Genomic DNA, 22,761 nt, shown 5'->3' with positions numbered 1-22,761 from the left:
TTTCAAACAATAATCCTAACCACCCAACCATTGTAATTTTTTGCCAATGAAGTGGTTATTTGCGTTTGATAGACCTTTCCTTAATACTCCATTCGCAGGCCACTAATTGGGCGCCACCTACCTTGATTTTGGGATGTGGTCCATCAAGCCAACAAACCTGATCAGCGTAGACATGTATAATGAATTTGTTGAATGACATTTCAAGGAAATAAATATAATGCTCACACTGTAGTAGGCATTTCTCATGGTGTTCTTGCATTCTTTCTAAGCTATCCATCAACGTATTCCATATTCATTACGATATGACTATAAAGGTCGATACGTATATGTAACGGCCGTGATCGTTACACGATACGTGGGTGAAACAAGTTAGTTGGTTTTTTGGGCTTGTAACAGCCATTACGGGGCATAATGACGTAACGGTTGAAAAATGACAACTTTTTTTTTTAAAACTATTTAAATCCGTTTTTCTCCTCATTTTTCCACGCTCTCATTCAAAAAATTTATCTAGATTATTCTATAGCATATTTTGACTACTCTTACTATAATTTTTAGAATTAAAACCATAAATTGAAGTGATTTCGGAGAACAGAATCTCTGAGGGCCATTCTTCAAAAAATAAAAAAAGTGGCATTTATGTCTTTTTTTTTTTTTTTCCTTTAGATTTCTAGTTCTAATGCTGATTGTTATGTCTAAATATTAGAGACATAACCATGTTTATAAATTCACTAGACTACCGGATACAACACTCATACTAAAGAGTGGACTGTTACACTCCCATAAACATATTCAAAACAAAAAATGAATACATATTTGGAAAATTTACATTGTTTTTTTATTTTCTAAATTTTTTTCAAGAATTTTTCAGGCAAAATAAAAATAAAATAAAAAATCAACCGTTACAAGGTCGGAACGGTCGTTACGCTCCTGTATTAACCGTTATGGCCGATACTTGTATCAACAACAGTGGTGACCGTTACGGCCACCGTTACCGGTACGGAATACCTTGCTGTCCATAATATCTCCAACAACACCACCTCTAAGAAATCTGACTTTTTGCTACCCAAACCAAGCTTCCAATAAAGAAGCATTAGATCTATTCCAAACATGGCAATAATGGCCTTCAAATTAACGATGCAAAAGAACACTATATAAACGTCATGAAAGATTGTCCCTTCTGTTGCATAGCACAAATCGACTTTCTAGGACAATGGAGCCCTATGGTGAAAGTGACTACAATAAGATTATTATTATTATCATTTTGTTTTGAAAGATACTACAATAAGATAATCCAAGATAGGAGTACAAAAATGGTAGGTAGGTAGTGTGTGTTTGGAAGGAATCATTAAAAAAGAGAGAATGGGGTGTCTTTTGGATCTTTGGGTGGGTTAGATGTAGACATAAGAGTGTAGTTTTGGGACCTTTTGGTGTTCTATTGTATTACCTTTGGAGGATGATTCATTAGTAATTCGTGGGAGCTCCTATGCCTACTAGGGTGAAATCCCTTGGTTGGATTGCAGCTGCAGACAAAATCTCAGTTGTGCATTGTGACCATCGTAAAAACTAGAAGATTCATCTTGCTATTGTGTTTCTTTTGTGGGAAGGAATTCTAAATGGTAAATTGTCATTTTAGTCATTTTCTATGTGCAAGGTGGGTCTGAAGCTTCTTCATAAATCTATTCGGGATAGTATGTATTTTTTTTTTTTTTTGTCTTACATCAATGATGTTTGGTGGTCAAGTAAGTGGAACTCTTAGAGAAATATTCTTTTCTTCCCCATGCAATTCTCTATTTCTACCCCAAAGCCATATCATCTCCGATCAACAAACATCTCATAAAAAATATTGACTTACTACTACTTTTATACCTTTTCGAGGATTATATACATACCTTCTAACCTGAACTTTGCTAAAACTCCAATCCCCATAAGCGACATCACCATCTTCCAAATATCTTTATTTTATTTTATTTTACTAATATGTAAAGCCGTAGGTGAATTGGGCTCTACGCTCACTTAGTTGATTTGAGTTTTTCAGAATCTTAAATGTGAGCTGGTTACACCATTACTCCATATTTGAAATCATTAAAAAGTTAGGGTTGTGGTCCATCCGTGATGAGTGGTACAAACATTTGGTCCCTTATCCCTTATGCCATTTGATGGGGTATTTGGAACCGTTGCATTTTTCAGGATAATCCCTTCCTATGAAATGAGTTTCTCTGGAGTGGCAATGGTGTATCTCTTGAGAGATTATTGTGGTCTCGTAAAATGTCTCTCATTCTGCTAGAAACACGATGCCAAGGTTGCTGTCAGTGTTTTGTATTTTTGAAAGATGAACATTTTATTAGGTAGAGCTAGAAAAGAAAAGACAAACAAAACAACATAGCAAGAGAAAACCTATACAACAGCCAACCCCCAACTAGCAAGAAAACCCTAACAGATTGGATAACTACAGAGCCTAATCCCCAAACAAAATGATAACCCTAGAAAACACCCTGACCGAAGAAATCTTAAGATTTCTAAAACACTGATTGTTTCTCTCAGCCCTGAACATTGCCAGAAGAACCCTCAACTTTTTGATAAGCCCTCCTGGATCAACGTTTGCATGTTGTGTCTTCAAGGCGAGATGTTAGTGGATCATCTCTTCATCCACTATCCATTCACCTCGGATGTCTTGCGGAGTGTCCTTCGTCTGGTAGGGGTTTCCTGGGCCATGCCTAATTCCATCAATGACCTCCTGTCTGATTGGAGAATCATTCATCTTTTCCTTAAATTATCAATTGTCAGCACGCCAATGTTAATGATGTTAAAGGGCCAGTGTTAAGGATGTTAAAGTTCAATATCTGCCATTATTTTAATCCCCAAACCCAACCAATCCACACACACGCACACTTAAAAAAACCCAATTCTCTAAATTATTTTCCTATTATAAATGCCCTTGATGTGCTTCCTCTAGCATGCCATCTTTTGGAAGCCTAGGCCTAACATCACGGCCCGCATATCTCCACTCTACTGACATTCCGTAATCAACATATTACTACACCTTTGTTCTTTCTACTCCCAAAGACATCTTTGGGGTTCATGATATGTAATTTCAGTCCTCTTCTAGAGTTCTTTTCTTCGTGATGTTCTAAATGGTCTTCAGTTCTAGGTCACTAAAATATTGATGTATGATGCACATGCAAGATCAAAAGTGTAGCCTCTCTTAGGGCTTACTCATCAAACGATAGTTGGCACTTCAGCATTTCGTTGTACCTATAGGTGGGAATGGGCCGGGCTGCCTGGCTTGGTCCTAGCGGCTTGGGCCTATAGGGCTAGGGCTTGGGCCCCTAAACTTGGTTTAAAAGCCAAGTCCGGGCTTGAAATCTAGACCCGGTCTCCAGGTCAGGATAGGCCAGGGCCGATGATGAATAGCTAGACTGTTGGCCTGTTGGCCCAATCCAATCATCAAGTGGGACAGTGTTATACAAAAGAACAGACAATTCAAAGATACTTGCGAGTGGTCCCATTCGTACATGTATAGCATAAAAACATGTTTCGTATCAGGGTTATTTATTTATTTATTTTTTAATACCAAAACAAGCTATTTATACCAGGGGATTCACCATGGATGGAGGGATACTCGAAAAGTTTCATTGATTTGGACCAATTTGAACTTTTAATAATGTCACTCTTTTCCTTACGGGCCGGTCTTGTAGGGCTAGGGTTAGGGCCAAGGCCTTTTTAGCCCGATTAGGGCCATGGCTTAGTGGACTAGGGCCAGGACTAGGCCAAGACCAACTCCCGCTCGGCCTGGCCCCGGCCCTGGCCCAGCCCATTGATATTCCTAGTTTTACCTTCCATCACAAGATCCCATAAAGCTTTGAATGGTTTACCCATACCACATGGAGATCCTTTTTACTCCTACGTCATATCAAAATCTTCAATCTTTATGGTGATTCCCATTTGCTTCCATGATGACCACAATGACCGTTGGCTAAAAACATCCCAGATTAATGTAAAATTCCTTTCAAATGAAGATGAGCACCATAGAATGGTAATGAACCATCTAATGGCTATAAATGGCTATCCCAAAAATAAGAAAAATCTAGCCTAGAACCTTCAATTCAATCCTCATCAAGTCATATCACAGTTTGGAAACTGATTTTCAGTTTGAGAAATGAGGCCGGAGGCCCTTTACTTATGCTAGGAAGTACTGTAGGTGCAATAGAAGTGTAGCTGTTGGATTTCATCCCCCTTCCATTATGAGTTTATTTAAGCAGCTGGTAGACCATTATTGAGTAGTGTATTTTTCTATTTAATCTGATATATTGTTTTTTTTTTTTTTTTTTTTTCATGTGCTATGTCTGCAGGAAAATGTCTATGGGCTCTTGACAAAAATAAGAAATGCTAGGAAATCGTACATTCAAGAAGGTCACCGCCCTACCAATGAGGAATTGGCCAAATGTGTTGGCATTACTGTTGAGAAATTCGAAATGCTGCGGCTATCTACTAGAATCCCAGTATCGATTCAGCAGCCTGCATGGATAGACCAGGATGTCACTTTTCAGGTATCGTTTTCATTGACTGCATCAAGTGTTGCTGGTGTTATGAACTTATGATTGGATTTCAAGGAAAAGTTGTCTGCATGTCTATATGTGGGGAATGCTAGGGGTACTCATGTTAAATGGCCAGGGGCTTCATGTCACATGTGCAAGATCCATCCTATTTCATCAGGTAGGGCCTATCGTGTGTCCATGCCCAAAAATCGAACTGGTCCACTCATTGGCGGTTGTATGAGAGAAATGGACAGAAAAGAGGATTGACTGCCCATCCTTGATGCATGGGTGTCCTATGTGATGACTGGTGACTTTCAGTCTTAAGGCATGCTCACAGTGGGATACATGATCAATGGCTTGGTTCTCACACTATGCTATTTTGGAATGTCTGCCAGCTTGGTAGTTGTGTTGGTCAGTGCACGCCCCTTCTAGAGGGGAGGTACTCTGCGGGTACCTAATGGACCAAAGTTGATTTTAACTGGCCTGGGTCCCATTTTTGGACCCATCAAGAAAATTGGGTTGGGTCTGGGTATCACCTTTTTGGACCCGGTAAAATTCAAGTCTAGTTGGGTTACCTGATCCCAACCCTACTTGTTGACAGGCCTACTCAATACCTGGTTTCAGTCTGCTGAAATAACTACTAAGAGAAGAAAAATAAAGCCCCCATCCAACTCGTGCGAGTGTGCGTACATCTTTTTCCTTGTACATTCATGGCCATGCATGCACTGGATCCATGTATATATTCAATGTATTGATGAAGAAGCCCACACTGGGGATGCGCGAATTAAAATTAGTCAGAACCTTCATAGCCATGCATGCAGATCCATGTATCTATTCAATGTATTGGTGAAGAAGCCCACCCCTGGGACATGCAAATTAAAATTAGTCAGAATTTGAGTTTTTTTCTTTTTTCTTTTTTTGAGGATGTGATGCTTCATGATGAACAAGCCTTGGCCCAATACTGCCAATTGCCTGGCACATGTTGACTGGCCTACTTTTTGGGCCAGGGCATATTCACGGTTAGTCCCACCCAATGAATGGTTCATGCCTCACTCATTTTTCCGTGTTGGTATGTGTGCCTCTCCTCACTCATGTGATACCCTTTGCCTTCTTTATAGATGAATTCACATCCAAACATATAGTATGCTTGATTCCCAATGTACATCTCTTGTGAGTCAGATTTGGTGTTGACAATACCATATAATTCTCTCAGGAGATTACGGCAGATCCCAGGGTTGAACCACCTGATCTCAGCATCACTAAACAGTTGATGAGGCGACACATGCGCAACCTCCTCAGCATTCTAACCCCAAGAGAGAGGCAGATAATTCAGTTCCGTTATGGAATTCATGATGGCGAGCGGAAGTCCCTTTCGAATATCGGTGCTCTGTATGGATTGTCAAAAGAAAGGGTCCGGCAAGTGGAGAGCAGGGCTCTGGACAAGCTCAAGCAGTGCCTCTCGAGCCAAGGGCTAGAGGCTTATGTCAGCTTGCTTATTTAAAGGTATTTTGTGACATGCCATTTTCCCATGAGCTTGGTTTTTGAAATCTGTAAGATAGAATGAAACCCAGTTGCATTCCTTTCTAAATTCCATTTACCGCGGCCATTGCCTTTTGTTAAATTTGTATGTATTTACTTTAGATGAAAGACATTGCTGTAATTGATTGTACAGAGTATGCGATAGAAAAGTGTCCTTGATCCCCCCAAAAAAGGGTACATTAATGTGATTGGGACTGTAGTTACCTGGAGCGAAAGTCACCCTGATGTGGGTCATCTTCACTCGAGTACAAATTACAGTATAACTCTGCCAGTGGGAGTTTTTCCCTCTCATTGCCGGTCACATGCCCAGTTGAAAGAGGGTTGCATCGGGTTGGCACCCAGTGACAAAATTTGGCCACATGTTTCTCTCATGAATCTTTCCAATCTGACATTGTAAGCTCATGCTAGGGTGTTTCTTATTAAGTGATGCACTGCACCGGCACCTTGGTGCACTTAGAAATGGGTAAGGGTTGGCTAGGGCATTCCATGTGTCAAACAACCACTTTCTCTAAAAGCTCAGGCCTAAAAAAGCTCGAGCTGTTAGAAGATGGTGTATCGATGTATATTGAGGGACTTTAACACTCCCCCACACATGCGGGGTGGAACTCCGCTTGGGAACATATTGGGTGAGGATGGAGGGACACTCACACACCAAAAGCAATGGCCCCCTGTGGGAGAATATATTACGGAGGCATATTTGCTACTCCCAAGATTCGAACACATGACCTTCCGTCTTGATACCATGTTAAACAAGCACTCTCTCTAAAAGCGCGGGCCTAAAACGAGCCGTTAGAATATGGTGTATCAATGTATATAAAGGGACTTCAACACCATGCAAGCAACATGCTGCACCAGTGTTCGGGTGCAATGAGAAATGGGCAAGGGTTATCTAGGGCATACCTTGGAAGTGACTCATTGTAATGATGCTTGATTGCAGTACGAAATAGGCAAGGATTCTTATGCCATTTTGGATGAGCATGGGTGAAGAAGTTTTCTGGAGAATAGGATTCGTTGATGCATGAACATTGACAGGTGAGAGTATGGAATCAGTGGATACGATAAAATGGAGGAGAGTTGACTTTCCTTGCATGCAGGAGACCAAGTGCAAACAGGCAAAAGCTATAGAAATGACGGATATAAACATTGTTATGTGGGAAAGGACAACAATAGAAATGGGGTAGGGATAGTGGTGGACAAAAATTTAAAGGATATGATCGTATATGTTAATACTTAATAGAATAAATAATGTGCTATTATTAATAAAGCTTGTGTTAGGAAAGGAGATAATCAATGTCATTAATGTGTTTGCGCCACATGTAGTAGGGTAAGAGATAGAATCAAGAGACAATTTTGGGAGGACATGGACAGACTAATGCAAAGAATTCCAAACAAAGAGAGGATATTTGTCGGAGGATACTTAAACAGTCATTTAGGAAAAGAGAATAGTGGATATGTAAGGGTATATGGAAGATGTGGTTTTAGGAAAATGGATGATATGGGGGATGCTTTCTCTAATTTTTCCATGGCATAAAATCTAGTTCTAATAAACACATATTTTAAAAAGAGAAATGAACATTTAATAACCTTCAAAAGCGGATCATCTACTGGCCAGATAAACTTCTTTCTACATATGAAGACGGAATGATCAAAAAGTAAAAAAGACTGCAAGGTTAATGTAGGAGAGAGTTTGACCGCACAATGTAGGTTAATGGTTGTGTATGTTTACATTAAAAGATGGAAAATATAGAGTGAAATTAATTAGTGTCCAAAAAAGTGGTGGTAGAATTTAAAAGGAGAGAACAATGTTATTTAGGAACAATTGATGGAAGAAGAAAAGTGGAATATTTAAGTTTAATGTTATGTGGAATAAGATGGCTGAGTGCATTAGAAAGTAGCAAAAAGAGTTTTAGTAATATCTAGAGGGAAAAATCACTCATATAAGAAAACTTTGTGGTGGAATGATGATGTCCAAAAGGCAATTATTGAGAAGCAACAATGCTTCAAGGCCTGACAAGAGACTATAAATGGGAAAATTTTACAAGAATATAGAAACGTCAAAAAGAATGCTAAGAAAATAGTGAGGCTAAACTTAAGGTATATGATGATCTATGCAATAGATTGGGGACAATGAAGGTGAGAAAGATGCATTCAAACTTGCAAAAATGATAAAGAAGAAGCATAGGGACGTAAATCATGTTATATGCATTAAGAGCTATGAACAAAGGGTGTTGGTTAAGGATGATGATAGCAAGGAAAGGTGGAGAAGTTATTTCCAAACGTTGTTCAATGATGATTCGTTTAAGAGCTTAGAAAGAGGTGTCATAAACACAAATGGGGCCGAAGATCAATGTTGTCAAAATCCTACGATTTACGGTTTATGATTTACTATTTGAGTTGAATCTTAAGAAAAACGATTTAAATCCCACCTTGAATCCCTTTTTAGATGAATCCTGCGATTCTATGGCTTGAATCCTACGATTTGAGATTCAAATTGTACTTGTTATCTTCTATTTTAAGCTTTACCTAGCTTTTCTTCTATTTTAAGCTTTACCTGGCTTTCATTTTATGCTTTTAAATTGTGGGGGCTTTATGAATCATTTAGAAGAGGTCAATTAGGAGTTTACATGATCGACATTCTCTTCAACGTTGATTTCTTACTCAATTGGTTGAAACACCAAATTGATGTATGACTTTTCTTGAATGTTTTTATTGATGGTTGTGATCATGTTGACTTATATGTTGTGGTAATGATGATTAAAAAAAAAAAAAAAACATTTTTGGTCCATCTACAGAACTGAATGCCACTTTTCCAATGTGATTCTATGGTCAAGAAATAAAGGAAAGACAAGAATCATCCAACACTATCAAGATATGGAGGTATAATGGTGCATATGGATGGGAAATGGATGATCGACGAGTTTTTTTTTTTTCTCATTTATTTATATTTTGCACATTTTCTTCAATTTTTAAGAAAATAAAAAATCTTAGGATTTGCAATTTGATACGATTCAACCCTTATTATGATTTGCGATGGGATAACGATTTTGACAACACTGTCGAAGATCATAGATACTTAGTAGGATTTGGATATCTGAAGTATAAGAAATTTTGACAAAATGAAGACAAGAATGGTCGTAGGACCAGATGGTAATGCTAATAGAGGTTTAGAAGTGCGTGAGAGATGTTTATTTTGGTTGACTAAGTTCAATAAGACTGTAAGATCAAAGAAAATGCCAGGGGAATGGAGGAAAACTATTGTGGTATCTATTTGAAAGAATAAAGGAGGCATACAAAGCTACACTAATGACTCTGGGATTAAACTAATGAGTCATGCTATGAAACTTTGAGAGATTGATTGAGCAAAGATTAAGGCATGAGATGAATGTATTAGAAAATCAGTTTCGATCTATTGCAAGAGGGTCAACCATTGAGAAAATTTTCCTACCTAGCTGATGGAGAAATACATGGATAGGAGGATCTCCACAAGGTTTTTATTTACTTAGAGAAAGCATACAATATGGTGCTTGGAGAGAATATAGTGGGTCTTGGGAAGTTGTCTCAAGAGGATATATTGAAATGATTAAGGATATGTACAAGTTAGCAGTAACAATGAGGACCACAAGTATAGTGAGTTTCCAATTACTGTAAGCTTGCACCTAGGGTGGCCATTGAATCCATAAATTTTCGCATTGGTTATGAACGGGCTATCGAGGTATTTATGGTAGAGATCTTGTGGTGTATGTTGTTTGTAGATTGCAAAATTTTGATTGACAAGATGGGAGGGGGTGAACACAAAGCTACGGAGGGATGCTTTAGAATCTAAAGGTTTTAAAGTCAGTTAGTCTAAAGAAGAGTTTATATGGAATGCAATTTTACCAACAGGAATGAAAATGAGGAATTAGTGAAGATTGCCGATCAAGAAGTATTCCAAAGTGACCATTTTCAATAACTTGGTTGATAATTCATGACAATGAAGAGATTGACAAGTAGCATGTGGCACATAGAATTTTAGCTTGGTTCCTGGACTGGAGATGTGCCTCTGGAGTTTATGTGTTCAACGCATACTAATCAAATTAAAGGGGAGATTTTATAGGATGGCTATAAGACCAGCCATATGGGACAGAATGTTCGGCAGTCACAGAAGAAAATGTTTATGGGATGAGTGTAGCTAAGTGAAGATGTTGAGATGGATGAGTGGTAAAATGAGGGAGGATAGAATTAGAAATGAACGAATTCGAGGGAACTTAGTTGCATAATAGGTCATATGATAAGGGAAAGTAGACTTAGGTAGTTGGGCATGTGCAAGTGAGACCAAGAATTTCACAAATTAGGAGTGAGTTGATTCATGTCGAATGCTCTAAAAGGGTAAGTGGAAGGCCCAAAGGATGTGGGTGGAGGTAGTAAGAAAAGATTTGATGACCTATAGACTAATTGAAGTTATGGCCCTTGATAGAGTGGAATGGTGGAAAAGGATTCATATTGTCAAACCCCAATTAGTTGGGATAAGGCTTAGATGATGATAAAATATGGCAATATTAGTATATGATATCTACACAAGTTGATGTTGTAAACTTGTAAACTCGTGTACAAGTTTCTCTCAGGGAAAATAAAAAATAAAATAAAAAAAACCTATGTGCATAGTTGTCCAAAGTCGGTGTTAATCCGTTTGGACAAAATTAGGAGAGATTTTCTCTGGAGAGGAGGTGAAGAGAAGCACTAGTTCCACTTAATGGATTGGGAGGGGTTTGCAATCCATTTCAAGAAGGGGGAGCTGGTATAAGAAATTTGGAATTGATTGATGTGGGGTTATTAGGAAAATGGTCGTGGTGGCTGTGGGGAGAAAGGTTATAGTCAGTGTTCGAAATATTGGTATCGCGTAATGTATCGCAACCTTGGGATACAGATACGTATTGGTTATCGCACGGGATATATCGTTTGTAACGCGTAATTTATCTCACTTTTTGGGAAACATGGGGAAACATTGGCAAAACAGTTGATTTTTTTTTATGAAACTTCAGGAATTATTTTAAAAGACGTTAATACACACTTTTAAATCATAAAATCTCAAGAAAGAAGTGCACATAATAAATTTTCCTTGTATAAGGCCCTAAGTTATGCGTAATCTGATTAAACTAAGGTAAATATATTCAAATATGATGCATAACATTTATACTTGTATAAAGATGTGTATGAAAACATAACCAATGCATTTAAAAACAAAAGATACATTAGAAATTAGAAAACATACCTATCAATGATGTGTGTATTCAATATCCACCCCGTCCATCCGTTTTTACATGTCATTTTAGGACATCATCCAAAAAATGAAGCAGATCCAATAATCAGGGGGACCATACCATAAGAAACAATGGTGATTGACCATTAGTGACCACAAAAGTTTTGGATCAAGCTGATAATTGTTTTTTCCCTTCATTCAAACTTATGTGGACCACGCAAGTGAAAATAGTTGGAATTGATGCTACCGTAAAAAACAATAAGGCCCACCTTGATGCATGCACGACATATCTACATCGTCCATTGGTTTTGCAACCTAATTTTAAGGGTTGGCCTAAAAAATGAGACAGTTACAAATTTCAGGTAGATGTGTTCTACTCCACACAAAATAATAGTTATTGACCATTAAAAATTGTGGGCCAAAAATTTTTCTCGATCAATCTGATATTTGTGTTTTCCTTTCATCCAAGTATGTGTGAACTTATTAATGGGTTGGATGGTCACAATGGACCTTAGGAAGTTTTCGATGGTGGGGCACACATAAGTTTCTAGCGCAGGAACTTCCTGCAGAGACTTTCGCAGGAAATCCGCGTCCGTGAAGGAAACGGATTGGCTACTCCACTGGTGGTTGGTGCTCTGTGGGCCCCACCATGATGTATGTGTTTCATCCATTCTGTTCATCCATTTTTAAATATCATTTTAGGTCTTTACCCCAAAAATGAGAGGGATATACATGTCAGGTGGACCACACCACACGAAAACAATAGTGATTGGATATCCATCATTTAAATCCTTTGAAGGCCTACTGTACTGTTTATTTGACATCCAATCTATTGATTAGGTAATAAAGACCCAGATGAAGGGCAAAAACAAAGATCCACTTGATCCAATACTTTTATGGTCCCCAAAAAAATTTTAATAGTCAAAGTTCATTCAGAACTGTTTCCTGTAATGTGGTCCACTTGAGACTGGGATATACCTCATTTTCTGTGTAACAACATAAATTGATCTAGAAAAATAGATGGACGGAATGGATGAAACACATACATCAATATGGGGCCCACAGAGCCAATACGTTTCCATCCGTAAAGATGGCACTGAGGATCCTCGAGCTGAGTTGTACAAACAGTTCAAAGGAGATCAAAGTTACATTGGCCCCAAAATAATGTATTTATTATATCCACACCGTTCATCCATTTGGAGAGATCATTTTAGATCATGAGCCTGAAAATGAGTCATATCCAAATCTCAGGTGGACCACACCACAAATAGCAGTGAAGGCAATGATTCTCACCGTTATAACATTCGTAGGGCCCACCATAACGTTTATTTTCCATCCAATCTTTTCATCAGGTCACAAAGACCTTGATGAAGAGGAAAAAAAAAATCCATATCGATCTAAAACTTCTGTGACCCTAAAAGGGTTTCAATGGTAGATGTTTAATGTCCCACAACTATTTTCAGTGTGGTCCACATGATCTTTGGATCTGTCTTATTTTTTGGGTAAAGACTTAATACAAGCTCGTAAAATGGACGAACAGTTTGGATATAACATATAACTTACGATGGGACCCACAGAACTTGGTGATGTCAACACAACATTCAGGTTGGTGGTGTGCAGTACACCAGCCCATCCGCTTCCGGTAAATAAGGGCTCAAGGCCCTTTTTTTTCGAAGCAGAGAGGGTTCCTGAATGCCAGAACCCTAAAATCTCTCCCAAATGTCGGGATTTGGAGAATTTCTCTCGATTTTGTGCCCAAATCTCTCCAAATCAGAGACTTGGATTCAAATGGCCCATCAAACGCAGCTTCCGATCAGGACGATCTTCTTTACAAGTACCGAAATCAACCGTTGAAAGTTTTTCTTTTTTTTTTATCCTTTTTTTTTTATCCCTTTTTTCGGATAATGATGCTCTCCCAGGTGCGATATCGATGATAATATCGACCGATATTTGAAGTTTTGGATTTTCGGTATTTTTCGGGGGTTATCGGAGGAGTTTCGTCTTGCTAGGGCCCGATACTGATAATATCGGCCGATAGTATCGATATTCCGAACACTGGTTATAGTAAGGAAATATGGGGTAGAGGAAGGAGGAAGATGGATATAAGTGTTTTATCTATCTAATGCATGCTTGGAAAGCAATAACAGGTCTTCATGGGAAATTCAAGGAGGGGGCTGGCTTTTCTTTTGGGCGTGGTAGTAGCATTCGGTTTTGGAAAGATGTTTGGATGGGTGATTAGACTCTTCAAGAAGTTTTCCCAAGGTTTGCTGGTATATCTTTGGATCCGAATATTTTAGTTGCTAGTTGCTTCTACTATGAAAGAAATGAGGTGATATGGATGCCTTTACATAGAAGGAATTTGTTGGAAAATGAAGTGGAAGATATGATCAAGTTGCTGAAATTGCTTCAAAAAGTCATGCTAGCCTGCCTGCGTCAAAAAAAGAAGAAGAGAGTAGCGGCTTTGACATGGTTTGTTGGAAGGAATAAGGTTCTAATAGTTGATAATATGAGAAATAGGAATATGGTATTGCTGAATGTATGCTTGATGTGCATGCAAAATGAAGACAGTGGACCATCTTTTTCTTCATTGTTCATTTGCTAGTGAACAATGGAGAAAGTTCCTTCAAGGTTTTGGAATTTCTTGGGTTATGCTAGGATCTATTGAAATGTCCTTTCGGGCATGGCATGGGGGAGGTATTGGAAAGGAAGGGAAGGAGCTATGGAAGATGTCATTGTTGGCTAGTATTTGGGCTGTATGGGAAGGGAGAACCAATAGGTGTTTTTGGAATAGTTGTAGCCTGGTATTAGATGTCTTTAAGAGGGCTAAAGCAAATGTATTGGAATGGGCATTTTCTTTTAAGGCAATAGGATAGTTTCAATATTTTCCTCAATGGTTATAGCTTTTTATTTTTTATTTTCTCTTTGTATTTGTATTCTTTTGGCTTTGGCCTTGCAATAGTAATCATCGCTTTTCAAAAAAATATAAAAGTAACAATGTTTAGAATCAGCGTATTGGGCAGGGTGTTCCGTATCTGTTACGATATGGCCGTGTCGGCCGATACGTAACGATAACGGCCCAGACCGTTACGCGATACGGGGCCGAAATGGGCACCCCTCCGATTCTGTGACCGTAACGTCCGTTATGGGGCCGTAACGGCCGTTACGGCCCTGTAACGGCTGTTACGGGCCTAAAGAAAATAGGAAAAAAAAAAGAAAAAAAGAAAGAAAGAAAGAAAAAAAACCATACATTTTTTTCGTTCTCCTCCTCCTCCTCGAGTTGCGGCTGCACCCCCCCCCCCCCCCCTTCTCATTTTCTCCTTCTCTCATTTTCTCTCTCTTTCGTTTTCTCTTTCTTTCCCTCTCATTTTCTTCCTCTTTCTCATTTTCCCTTTCTTTCCCTCTCATTTCGCTCTCCCTCTCTTGGTGTCGAAAAATGAATAGCCACGCACCTTTTTTTTTGTTTTTTTTAAAAGTGGTTTGCGGCGAACGCCGCTTAATGCACTTGCACTGTTTTAGTGCACGCGACCCACCTTGATTTATGTATTGTATTATATATCCATACCACCTATCAGTTTTTCCTGATCATTTCAAGGTATGGTCCCTAAAATGAAGTAGATCCAGATCTCAAGTGGACCGCACAGTAGGATTGAAGGCCCACACATAGTTTTAGTGCATGTGGCCCACCTCGATTTATGTGTTGTATTATATATCCATGCCACCCATCAGTTTTTCCTGATCATTTCAAGGCATGGTCCCTAAAATGATGCAGATCCAGATCTCAAGTGGACCGCACAATAGGATTGAATGCCCACTGTTAAAAACTTATTATGGCCCACTATAATATTTATTTACTATCGAAACTACTGATAAGGTTGCATGGACTTGGATCAAGGAAAACAAAAGTCGCAACTTAAAAATAAAAAAATATAATAATAATAATAATAATAATAGTAACAATAATAAAAGTTTTAATTGTGGGAATTCAATCCCTATTGTGTGGTCGACCAAAGATTTGGATTTGCCTCATTTTTTGGACCATGCCCTAAAATGAGTTGGCAAAAAGGATGGACAACATGGATATACAATACATACATTGTGGCGGGCCCTATGTACATGGCCGAAAAAATTGTCCATGAGGCATACATTAACTCAAAATTAATAAATTAAATTATGGCACTATTGTTGCCATGTCACAATTCCAAAATTAAATTATTTAAATGATTTTCACCGTTAATTTGCAAACACTTGTTTTTTCTGAAATAGGATCATTTGATATTTTTCATTCATCACTGTTCAATAAATATCCACCAATCCATTAGTGAGATAAGTGCTAATAGATTGCATGAATTTAACGTTGATTTGGGGCATCAAATGGTCCACCAAATCAGCTCTAAATCGATTACACCATTTACTTAAATATAATTATAAATTTTTTCTTAAGATTTATTGGGAAAAATTATATTAATTTGTTAGATTTATAAATTATATAATTGGACATAAAAGTCCCTAGATTGTATGTTGAAATAAAATGTACACAAGTCACAAGGTATGTAATACACCAATACCTACAAATATGAGATATTTTGGTATTAGATTCATTCCAATTAATTCATATTGATCTTATATAGTTAGATAATTAAATATAAAATATCTATAGCCAATACCAGGTGGTCTGGTTCATAAATTCATCAGATAGTCCGATATAGCTTCTCACCAAGGAGTGGACCATTACACCATCGTAAACATGTTCCAATTTATAAATGAATGCATATTTGGAATGTTTAGAATATTCCAGATTTAATCCATATTTTTTCATATTTTTTTGGCCAAAAAAAATAATTTTGCACCGTTACCGGCCGTTACGCCCCCGTATCGCCGATACACCCCCATATCCGTATCGGTATCGGTGGGCACCGTTACGCCAACCGATACCGATACGGGATACCTTGCTATTGGGTATTATATCATTCACCACCAATATGGCCTTTGTATCGCTCCATATTGCCCTGTATTGGGATGGTTTGGGCTGGTACAGCCATATCAATCATGGGCAATATCAGTACATATCATGTAATACGTTCTGGTTTTGGACGATACTTTAAACCTTGATAACTAATGCATGCAGATTATTACAAGTAATGCATGTAGATTATTATATTCATCGAGTATGAATTTTGTATATTCCTGAGCTAAATTTATATTGTAGCTTAACCAACAACAGGGATATAGGCATGGCTTCATGTCTGAAAGTAGCGTTCTGGCTTGTGAGTGACCCACAAACTGGATTGCATAGTCCTGATACAAAACTAACTAAATAAATAAAAAAATCATTGGGGTATTAGTGACGTGGGTATTATTTATCTGGATTCTTAATATCATGGGCCTTATTTTTGCGTGTCTATATCTCAAAAGTTAGTTTGATCAGAAATAGCAACCATGTAATAATGTACTTTTGGCCTGTTGAATGGCTACTTGTTTTCTTTAGTCTGTTTCTATGCCGTGTGTTGATAGTTAGAATCATTAAATCAGGATAATCTTTTAGCAGGCCCACCTGATGCAATGTCCAGATTACTAGAAATAGGTGTGTGAGGCTTCTGATTATTGTATCTCAACAGTTGCCACTAGATTTCTTTATACAGAGCTTCAATCATAAAGAGACTTAAATTGCTATCATGTTTCCTCATTGGCCACATTCTTTTTCAAGGTTGAAAACAACTTGTTGAGAAATTTGGTGAACTGCCATCATAGGGAATTATCACGCTTATGTCGTTTGTAGATTAGAAAGAGATTGACTAACAACAGACGACAGGAGTTCCCTCTTGCCAAGCACTGCAGATTGTGTTACTAATACTAGCGGCTATGGTCGTCATGCCCACTTGATGAGAGATGAAGTGGTTTCGTGGGAGGGGCGGAAAGCAGGAGTTAATTGATACTCTAGCAAAGTGGGATGGTTGATACTTAGGTGCTTTGAAATCGAACATATTACCTTTCAGAAGAGAAGGGAAAAAGTTGTACATGTTGCACATATCACCTCAATCCAGCTGTCTAAGTTGTGCTAACAACATTAGAATGGCTATTTTTCAAAATTGAAATTCATTTAATGTTTCTAATCTCTGTTTAGTAAGCATTTATTCGTTGAATTTGGAATTGTTTTCATTTGGCCATCCTTTAACTATCTATCAACTGATTCAACCCATCAAGTTTTTAAAAATAATAATCAAATTACTAATGTATTAATGTTTGATATATATATGAATAAAAGCCTATAACTTGTACAATGCTCAAAAGGTATTCCAGTTATACAATATCCTAGTGCTGGAGACTCAACCACCTCCTCTCCCAGAGTAACATAGTTTCTCTAGTTTTAGAAGCAAGAAAGCTTCGCCGAATGAACAACTGATTGCACCCACCCAACAAAATGACTTAAATACCCTGTCTTTTGGTCGAACTACTTTCATTTTCTTCAATCTAAACTACTAGTAAAATCCAAATTGTTCCTGTTTTCATTGTGCCTATGTGATTATGAAACTAGCCTTAGGTCTTAAAACAAGTACCTTCGAAAATGGAAAAGAGTGTTGGAGCAATTGGCGTCCTCTAAAAAACTGTTTTCCGCATGCTACAATACGTCTCAATGTAGCTATGGCCATTGGATATGGCGGTATTCGGTATTTGATGATCAAAATCATTTTACAAGATGGGTACCACCGTCGATGGTAGATAACTAATTATGGAACTTGTTACTGTACACCCGTGGTGTACCATATCATTTGTAATTAGTTTAGATAGGCTTTAGCTTTACAGCTAACATCTCTTATCTTCAATTGTAATAATTTTCCTTTAAATATATGAAATTAGGGAGGTGTGATATGAAAGATACTCCTCCCCTTCCTCACATTTCTCTCTTTTGTTCGATTTTCTTCTATCATTCTTCACTGATACTGATCCAAAATTCTCTCTTTTCATCTGTTTTCTTCTTTATTCTCCTAATAAAGTATATGGGGTGAGTCAATTGTCGGATGGTAAGGAGGAATTGTACAAAGAAAAGAGAGTGCTTGACCAGAACAATGGCCAGCAAAGACCGTAATTACATAGATAATTGCTGGCAGCCGGAAAGAAAGATGACCTCACCTCATCTTTTAGGACTTTGATTATTTTACCTTTTCTCCTTGAATATGGACCATCTTCTTGATAGTTGCTTTGAGAGAATTGACTCGGATGAGGATTTTGCAATAAATCACCTTCGTCATTGTATTGCATCAAATCAATGTTTGGATCATTAGATATGATCCAGATCCAATGGCTATAGTCTCGAATTATCCTATAGCAGTATGCAGCAATGATAGTTGGGGTGTTGTGGTGGTAGAAACAGCAGACTCTGTACAAAAATGAGGAAGATGATACGGTTGAGGAGAAAGAACTCTAGTGTGGTATAGCAATCTTTCCACAGCATGCATTGCAGGAAGATATATCCATCAGGTCCACCCATATGCAAGGCCCCAGCAAAGATGGTTTCTCTCAAATTACTCTAATTAGGCGTTCTTATCTATCTGATTGGTTGCCATTGAAGTGTTGATGGGAAACAAAAATAGTTAAAATGGTCATATGCAATGGGAAATGGATAGGATTGTTATGCGTCTCGTCTTCTCTAGTGTATCATCCCCCATGTGGCCGGGTTGAGCTCTTATTTATTTATTAATTTAAATACACCCACACCATATGGGCACTCAATCTCATGATCTCAGTGTTGAAACACAGTCTGTCTATCACTAAGCCGTGGAGCCGGACTCATGGCCGGCTTGAGCTCATCAAGTTGATACTACTCTCCTTTGGTATTTAGTGGTTGGCTGCATTTCTTCTTTCCAGAGGATGCATTGAACATGGATGGATAGCCCAAGTGGGAATGGCATAATGGATATTCCATATCGACGGTGGGCCTCGCCCTCGCAAGGTGGATGGTCCACATTAAGGGTAGGTCCCATATGATGGACAATTCACGTTGGAGATGTGGTCAAGGTTAGCCTAACATAATGGACATCCACATCAGATGCTGACCTCACAAGATGGATGGTGGGTATTGAAGGTAGACCCTGGATGAATAAGTAAAAATTGAAAGAGAACAGAAAAAAAAATAAAATTGAAGAGAAGAAAGGTAAGAGAGATTATGGAAGAGATACAAAAGAAAAAGAAAAGAAAAGAAAAGATATTGGAAGAGGAAAGAGAGGAAAAGAGATTAATGGAAGAGATTTAAAAAGTACTCTGGTGTTAGAAACCAAACAAAATTTTTTACTTTTTTGTATTTTTTTTTTTTTTTATACTGAAATACAATTATCTATTGAATAAGTAGAAACCAAAATAAGCTACTTGAGGCATAAGTAAAGTGGTAGACTTGCAAGAACATGAGGTCATGGGTTCGTGGTACCCATGGGTGAAATCCTACTCTAGCGTAAAAGCGTGTGTCCAACCATTAAAAAAAACACTTCATTGATGCGGAATTACATTCTGCTGCCTTTTTCATGGGAGCGGTGCGGCCCTTAACATGCGTACTGAGTAAATTCCATGGGTCTACAGTGATTTTTTAAATCCACTCCATCCATCCATTTTACTGGATAATTTTATAGCTTGAGAAAAAAAATAAAGCATGTCCAAATCTAAAGTGGACCACACTAGGAGAAACAGTGTGAATTGAACATCTATCGTGCAAAATTTCTCGGGGCTACAAAAGTCTTGGATCAAGCTGATATTTGTAATCTAATGGTTGGAGTGGATTTTATATAAATTTCATATTAGGCCTCGTAAAAAAAAAGAAGAAAGGGTGGATGTCTCTCTCCCAATTATTTCCTTTAGTGCTGTCTACCAAAATGACAGGCCAACTTTTTTTTTTTTTTTTGGGGTCGTTGGGCCTAATATGAAACTCAAGATCTAATGGTTGGAGTAATCTTACATAAAAATCACGATGGGCCCTATCAAAATCAAAACTAGCATCCCATAACAGTACCGTTTTCTCCTTGATACTCACCGTGTGGTTTGAAGGAGGACGCAGATTGCGTACCGGGTAACTTAAACCGTACTGAGCAAACTCTGTGAGGCCCACTATAATGTATGTGTATTATGGATGCCGTCCACCTATTTTATCAAAACATGTTAGTCCATGAGCCTAAACTTTAAGCATATCCAAATCTTAGGGTCTGTTTGGTAACGTTGAAAATTTTAACTTAATGTGGAATTGGAAAGCAATCGGCATTAGTTTTGTTTGTTAACACAGAACACGTGGAAAGCGCTCCGTATATTTTGGCTGATTTTTTTCAGCAATGATGGTCTAGCTTAATGGTGAATGGAGAATGCACTCCGTGTATTATTATTTTTAATTCCAAAATTGCCCTATACTTTCTCCTTTGTGTAAAACATAACCCAACTTTTAATCGTGTGACATTTCTCTAGGCCCACTATGATTTAGGCCAAGAAAGTTTTAGGCCATATGAGATTTGGATCATCCTTATTTTTGGGATCAATTCCTAAAATGATTTAGAAAAATGGATGGACGGCGTGGATAAAAGACACACATTATGATGGGGGCCACATAATACCATCCAATGGCTAGGGGCTATTGACATTGTTAGTATGCAATATGGATCCACTGAGGTGGGTGGGACCCTAACTGTGAGGCCCATGGGGATCTATGTGACTACATTCATGCTATCCATCCACATTGAAAGCTCATTTTTGGGCATGATCCAAAAAATGAAGCAGATCCAAATCTCAGATGGGCCATAGTACAAGAAAAAGTGGTAAATGACTATTAAAAATTTATTGCCAGCTACAAAAGCTTTGGATTAAGATGATATTTGTGTGTTCTCTTCATCTAGGTGTTTTTTTAACCTTATAAACATGTTGGTAAATAAACATTTTGATTGAATCCATGAAGATTTTAATGGTAGGGATTTAATCATGATTATTTCATAAGGGCAAATGTATCAAATTAACATATTCCAAATATTTCAGATGTTAGTTAACAAACGGGTTGCTCTAAATCCAATACTAGGTTTTCGACTTCAGATTTCAGATTTAGACTTCCAACTTCAGATTTAACAAACAGGCCTTAGTGTACCACACTACAAAAAATGATGGGGATAATGATGTCCACCGTTGAAACCTTACTTACATCAAAATCGGATTGTGTACTGAGTTACTTAGTACGCTCTTATCGTACTGAGTAAACTCAATTGGGCCCACTGTGAGTGTATGTAGTTTATCCATACCGTCCATTCGTTTTTAAAGATCATTTAAGGGATTCAGGCCAAAATTTAATCATATCCAAAGCTAAAGTGGAGCATACCCTAGGAAACAGTGGCAATAATGATTTCCACCAATGAAACCTTTCTGCACCCCACAGTGATGTTTACTTGTCATCCAACCTGTTCATAGGATCATACAGATGTGGATGTTTACTTGTCATCCAACCTGTTCATAGGATTATATGGATGTGAATGTTTACTTGTCATCCAACCTGTTTATAAGATCATACAGATATGGATGTTTACTTGTCATCCTACCTGTCCATAAGATCATATAGATATGGATGAAGGGAAAACACAAATATAAGCTTGATCCAAAACTTCCGTGGCCCTTAAGAATTTTTCAACGGTAGACATTCAATTCACACTGTTTCCTGTAGTGTGGTCCATTTAAGCTTTGGATATGCTTTATTTTTGGGATCAAGCACTAAAATTATCTGGTAAGATGGATGGACGGAGGGGATAAATCACATAAATCATGGTGAACCTCACAGAGTTTACTCAGCACGCAATCCGCTTAGGCCCCTTACAACCAAAAAAATGTTTATTTGTCATCCAACCTGTTCTCAAGGTCACACATACATGATGAAGGGAAAAACAAATATAAGCATGATCCAACACTTCTGCGCTTCCCCCAAAAGAAGTATTCAACGGTAGGGTTTTCAATTCCCACTATTTCTTGTGGTGTGGTTGAGCTTTGGATATGCTTTAGTTTTGGGCTAATATGCTAAAACGATATGGTAAAATTGATGGGCGACATGGATAAGGCACATTCATCCACGGTGGGAACGACAAAGTTTACTCAATACACTTTAGCTTATTGCTCAATACTCATGCAAGCTGGAGTTATTTTTGGCAAGTCAGCTGCAATGATGGACGTGGATTGGATACCACCCCGCCCATCCCCAGTTAGAAGGCACGGGAGCTCTGAGAGGACACTGTGATGTATGGGTTTATCCACACCATCTAGTCATTTTGCAATCTCATTTTTGGGTACATGCAAAAAAAAAATGAGGCTGTTTTAAGGTTCAAGTGGACCCCACAGTAAGGATTAAAAACTTGTTGTTGTATTTATTTATTTTTTAAAATTTTTTTAGGGTTACCAAGGTTTTGATCAAGATGTTAATTGTGTTTTCCCTTCTTATAGGTCAATGCGACA

The 22,761-nt window shown here is 38.0% G+C and overlaps 1 protein-coding gene across 4 annotated transcripts in view; it reads left to right on the top strand.

Annotated features, from left to right (window-relative positions):
• Positions 1 to 18,631, top strand: part of LOC131230298 (RNA polymerase sigma factor sigF, chloroplastic) — a 40,541-nt gene extending 21,910 nt beyond the window's left edge. The window contains exons 8-10 of one of the 4 annotated variants that reach the window (XM_058226151.1): positions 4,350 to 4,547; positions 5,749 to 6,038; positions 18,303 to 18,631. In XM_058226151.1, the coding sequence (XP_058082134.1) occupies positions 4,350 to 4,547; positions 5,749 to 6,036 (486 nt within the window). In that variant the 3' untranslated portion in view covers positions 6,037 to 6,038; positions 18,303 to 18,631. Of the gene's footprint in view, positions 1 to 4,349; positions 4,548 to 5,748; positions 6,039 to 17,086; positions 17,449 to 18,302 lie in introns of those variants that run through there. The other 3 variants (XM_058226149.1, XM_058226150.1, XM_058226148.1) reach the window with 3 other exon arrangements.
• The last annotated feature ends 4,130 nt before the right edge of the window (positions 18,632 to 22,761 follow it).

Source organism: Magnolia sinica, chromosome 17 (genome assembly GCF_029962835.1).
Source record: "Magnolia sinica isolate HGM2019 chromosome 17, MsV1, whole genome shotgun sequence".
Taxonomy (NCBI): Eukaryota; Viridiplantae; Streptophyta; class Magnoliopsida; order Magnoliales; family Magnoliaceae; genus Magnolia; species Magnolia sinica.
The sequence above is the reverse complement of the archived record's forward strand: the minus strand, read 5'-3'. Positions and strand labels throughout refer to the sequence as shown.